Below are 4,947 nucleotides of genomic sequence, written 5' to 3' on the forward strand. Positions count from 1 at the left end.
CATTGCAACTGTGGAAAAGCTGTATAGATGTTTCTAGTTTCTGTAACTTTCCTGAGTACAAAGAATAATGGTTGCATAGTCTTTAACCTGATAATGAGACATATATAAATAAAGATTCCTGGTGTGACTCTTTACATCTGCTTCTCCACCAGAGAGCAGCACTCCACTTGATCCCAGCTATTTATTTTCACAGTCTCTGAGTCTTTCTTTTCTAATCCCTCATCACCCATCACCCCTCACTGGCACTGTGAGTTTGGCAGTGTAGGACATGGCAGTGGGGCCTAGGGGTAGGTCTCTGGATTATTGGGGTGTGCCTTTGGAAGGTGTGGATGTAGTTCTCATGGGACCTCAGCTGTGCTTTGGTTTCCTGTCTAGGATGTGATCTCTCCTGTCACATACCCTCCTGTCATTGTGATGCACCATGAGGCCTACACCAGAGGCAAGCAGATGCTGGTGCCATGACCTCAAGCATCCAGAACTGTGAGCCACAAGAGCCTTTTTTCTTTATACATTAAAAGCCTCAGAGATGTTGCTATAGTAACAGAAATATGGATGAAGACAAGGGGATTTGGAGTACCTTCTTGCAGGCAGTTGAGTTGAAAGGTTTTCCACTGACCTTTGCTGAAGTTTGCCTGGAGTAAAGCCATTATTGTCCAAAAATTGTATGTCTTGTTAGACTTCCCTTGTCCTGGTCCTTTGGCTAGAGGGAGGACTTTTGGATATGCCTTGTTGGTGTTCTTCCATTACTCTTTCTGGGTTGTTGACATCTTCAGTTCTGAGTCTTGGATCTATGATGTAAAACAAAGTCCAGGAACTCACCAACATGCTGTCCTTTGGACCTGAGGACTCCGGTCTGCCTTTTTTACTTCACCATGCACAGTCTCATCTTTGTTTTATAATAGTCAGGGCTTTTAGATTTACCTAGCAGGAAGAGCAGGAAAAATGGTCTACTCCATTGAAGTATATCTTTCCCTACTATATTTTATTAGTAATAAAATAATTAAAAGGAGAAATCTTCAACAACGTAGTATCTTTAAAATTTTAAATAAATACATAAAATTACACATATATAAATACATATAGATTACTGTGTGATGTTTAAATACACGAACGATCGTATAATGTTCAAATGAAGGTAATCATGTTATCTTTTTCCTGAATTCTTTGAACTAAGCTCACCCATTTGGCACTAGGCCGTGCAAATTATGTAGAAGGTCCTATACTCTGCCTACTTTCTCCAAATGGTCCCTAGAACATAAAACTCCCTAACATTGGAAAGAAGAACCTTCCCTGGACTCAAGAGCTCAAGGTTCCCACCACATTACAGTGAGAATGGAAAGTTGTGCTCAGGTTGGAACCCCAGTTTCCCAGCATGGGTGTCAGAAGGGCTAGCCTCTGCTCATCCCAGCCTTCTGTATCCCCCAACACTATCAGGCTGCAGCATGCTATTCCATTGGCCTGTTAGGGAGAAATTTGTTCTTTCCCCAAAGTATCAGATGAGTCAAGGCTTCCTTGAGGATTGTGTGATTGACTTGACAGGTGTTAATTGGGCTCTGCTATGATTTGGGTATAATTTGTCCCCCCAGAATTTCATGGACTGGAGGCTTGGTCTCCAGTGTAAAAGTACTGAGGATCATAGAACCTTTAAGAGATGGACTCTACCTGGAGGTGATTAGGCCATGGGGAAAGCATCCTGGGAAGGTATCCATGCCTGTCTTGCGGGAGCAGCTTAGGTATCATGGGACTGGGTTGGCTACCTGAACCAAGTTCAGCTCTGTTGTCTTGCTCTCTTGCTTCCTCTCTCACCATGTGACCTCTCTCTTCTGCACACACCACTAACCAATATAGTACCTGCTCCATCTGTGATGTCATCCACCATGGTGAGCCAGAAGACCTCACCTAAGGCTGAGCAGATAGGGCTGCCTGATCTTGGACTTTGGACCTCCAAAACTGTGAGCTAAAATACTCTTTTCTTTATAATGTACTCTGTCTCAGGCATTTTGTTGTATCAGCACAAAATAGACTAAGACAAATGGGAAGTCTCCAGGAACTTCTCCTTTTAAGGTAGATATGGGATTGATTTTCTGGGGGACCCTGAATTGAAGATGTAGATAATTCACTAATTAAACCCCTCTCTCTATCAAAATTTCCTGTATGAACCCAATACCTGATTTGGTACTTTTATATAGCATCAGCAAGGTGGAAATTCCCAAAAACAAAATAAAAGAATAATTTAGTTTCAATAAATTAAGTTTTGTTACTAGAATTTTGTGACTTAATAAAGCATCTATAATGAAGTCAATACCATTTCAAAAAACATGCTTTCTTGTCGGGGTTTCTAGGGCCCCCAGCCTTAGGCATGGTCAAGATGGCGCCTGACGCTGAGCCAAAAGCGGCCAGCTATACAGTAAACAACCAGCGAATTCCAATGATTGGCTAGTTAACGATGTGACTAGAGCATGCCCCCCTCGTGTACCCATCCTATGCCTGCAGCTGTCCGCGTTTATCTCGTGTACTCTCCCCTGATTGGTTGAAGTGTATAAAAGCCTGGTGGGTGGGAGAGTAGGGAGGAGAAGCTGAGGAAGAGGCAGAAGCGGCGGGGGCGGAAGAAGAGGAAAAAGCGGAAGAAGCAGCGAAGGCGGAGGTTGAAGCCAAGCTGGAAGCTGGGAGTACGCGGGAGCTGGAAGAAGCTGGGAGAAGGGAAGCTGGGAGTGCGCAGAAGCTAGGGATAAGAGAAGCGTAAGAGAAGTACTGTGCACAATAAACTTCCAAAGCTTCAGACATTTGTCGTGTCTCTCTCTGCGGCCAGAGGGGACGCGATACTTTCTGTTTGCATCTCATAGGAAATTTAAGGGTGTAAGAAGTGCTATAGGGCTTGGCCAGTGTTGCACACCTGTAATCCCAGCTGGTCGGGAGACTGAGGCAGGAGGATCATGAGTTCAAAACAGTCTCAGAAAAGTGAGATCCTGTCTCTAAATAAAATGCAAAACTAGGACTGGAGACATAGTTCAGTGTTTGAGTGCCCCTGAGTTCAATCCCCAGTAACTGGTTCTGCTAAAAAGAAGTGATATAGTTGTCTTGTTCTGTTTTCTGTTGCTATAATAAAATGCCCTAGATTGAATAATTTATAAGGAAAGAAGTTTATTCTGGCTCATGGTTCTGGAGTCTGGAAAGTTCAAGATCACATGGTAACATCTGGTGAGGGCCCCATGCCACTCAACTCCCTGTGGAAGGTACAAGGGCGGTGGGTGCAGTGAGAGTAGAAAAAGCTTGAGGAGCAGCCTTGTTATAACAACCTTCTCTCAAGGTAATGAATCTGGGGAGAAGGGGAACTCACTCCTACCAGATGGCACTAAGACATTCGTGACAGCTCTGCCCCTGTGACCTCAACACTCCCACCTACTCCCAACCTCTCCTTCTCTAGGAGTCATTCCAGCATTGAAGATTTAGATTCCCAGGCAAGGGATATAGCCCAGTTAGTGGAGTGCTTAAGGCCCAGGGTTCAATCCCCAGCATGTTAAAAAAAAATAATTAGCATACCACCCCATGAACTTGGGGACTCACTCAGACCATAGCAATAATTAAAAACCTCAGCAAGGCTGATTACTAGATACCAGATTCTGCTCTCCTGGGTGGTCTAGATGAAGTCAGATCTGGCTGAGGGCTGGTTGGGTGGTGTTCCTGCAGAAAGAGGAAGGGAGACAGCAGAGGGGCAGGGAGAAGGGGGAGGGGGAGGGACAAGAGACAGGGAATTGAGGGAGTCACATGATTATTCAGGGATGGGAGGTGGAGCCTCAACAGGGGTTGCAACCAAGCTCTGTCCCCTGCTGCCCCTCCCCCAGCCTGGGCAGGAATCACAGACTTACCTGGGCACAAATCCTGGAGATGGGGGAGGACCTGCAGTCGGGCTTCATGCCTGGGACCTTGAATGTCACCACTGCCTGATTCTGAGAACCCTGGGACTCCAGGCAGCAGTGCTGGAAGCAGGGATAGAAGATGCAGTTGGGGACACACAGCCGGGTTGCATTCAGGGGCAGGATGGTGTCATTGTCACAGCACTGCTCCAAGGGGTCATAGGTCTGGTCCCCACACCTGGGCGCTGGCTGGCACAGCCATGGGCCAGTATCTGGAAGAGTCAGAGCTGGGTGGGCTCCAAGGGCCAGCGTAGGACCCCCCACCAGTGGCACCTCCTCACCCCCTGTCCTCACCTGTGAATCCTTCTGAGTCCAACCTCAGGAGTCCAACAGTGAAGACAGAAACTGAGAATAGAGGGAAATGAAAGTGATGCTGGGAGTGTAGCCACCTGGTCCTGCTCGAGGGTCCCAGGGTGTCACTGAGCTGCTTCTTCTTGGGTTACTGGTAATGACTGAGTGGATTTTAGGTCCTGGGGTCTGTGCTGGCAGGTGAGGAAATGCAGGGAGGGGTCTGGGAAGAGTGAAGCCTCTGAAATTTGCAGGTGAGCAGAGAGGGTGCAGGCAGTCAGGGAAGACAGCGGAGTAATCACCAGGTGGGAAGCTGAGAACTGAATACAGAAGAGAGAACTGAGTTTGAGGTTCAGAGGGACAAAGGGGTGAGAGAACACTCAGGCTCAACTTGGGGCTGGAGTCTCCTTACCAATGATTCTGAGCAGCATGGTTCTGGTTAGGCTGCAGAGCAGAGGGAGGGAGAGCAGCAGCACAACCATCTGCGACCTTGATCTGTGGCTTATAAAGGGTATGGAAATACCTAGGGAGGAATTAAAGTGGAGCCCCTCCCATCTCATATTATCCAGATGCAGTGCTATTCCTGGGAAGGGTTGGGCACAAAGCATCTGCATGTAAGAAACAGCCACAGATGAAAGCACATACCAGTTTTCAAGCTGATTACCACATGCTACCCTGGAAAGTGCCCCTTTTTCATTGCTGCTGAGGGGAACCTGAGTTTTGTGCGCAAACCCCCATCCACCAC

The 4,947-nt window shown here is 47.0% G+C and overlaps 1 protein-coding gene across 4 annotated transcripts; it reads right to left on the reverse strand.

Annotated features, from left to right (window-relative positions):
• Positions 1-504: 504 nt before the first annotated feature.
• On the reverse strand, positions 505-4,696 carry LOC124966453 (insulin growth factor-like family member 4). 4 transcript variants are annotated; one of them, XM_047527710.1, is made up of 5 exons: positions 4,615-4,696; positions 4,209-4,259; positions 3,867-4,126; positions 3,615-3,681; positions 505-788 (listed from the first exon to the last, which is right to left on the reverse strand). In XM_047527710.1, exons 1-5 carry the CDS (start codon positions 4,682-4,684, stop codon positions 673-675), a joined length of 564 nt encoding a protein of 187 aa, XP_047383666.1. In that variant the 5' UTR covers positions 4,685-4,696; the 3' UTR covers positions 505-672. The 4 variants fall into 4 exon arrangements, with proteins under 4 accessions (XP_047383666.1, XP_047383668.1, XP_047383667.1 ...); XM_047527711.1 differs by having other exon boundaries at positions 758-921; XM_047527712.1 differs by lacking the exon at positions 3,615-3,681.
• Positions 4,697-4,947: the final 251 nt, after the last annotated feature.

The sequence above is a fragment of the Sciurus carolinensis genome, chromosome 16 (assembly GCF_902686445.1).
Source record: "Sciurus carolinensis chromosome 16, mSciCar1.2, whole genome shotgun sequence".
Lineage (NCBI taxonomy): Eukaryota > Metazoa > Chordata > Mammalia > Rodentia > Sciuridae > Sciurus > Sciurus carolinensis.

Excerpts from the sequence above, each read along its gene's own strand:
- LOC124966453 (XM_047527710.1), bottom strand. The coding sequence starts at position 4,684 with ATGGTTGTGCTGCTGCTCTCCCTCCCTCTGCTCTGCAGCCTAACCAGA. Across the intron at positions 4,127-4,208 it reads GGACTCAGAAGGATTCACAG|ATACTGGCCCATGGCTGTGC; the intron begins GTGAGGACAGGG and ends TGACTCTTCCAG. Across the intron at positions 789-3,614 it reads ACCCAGGAGAGCAGAATCTG|ATCCAAGACTCAGAACTGAA; the intron begins GTATCTAGTAAT and ends TTTACATCATAG.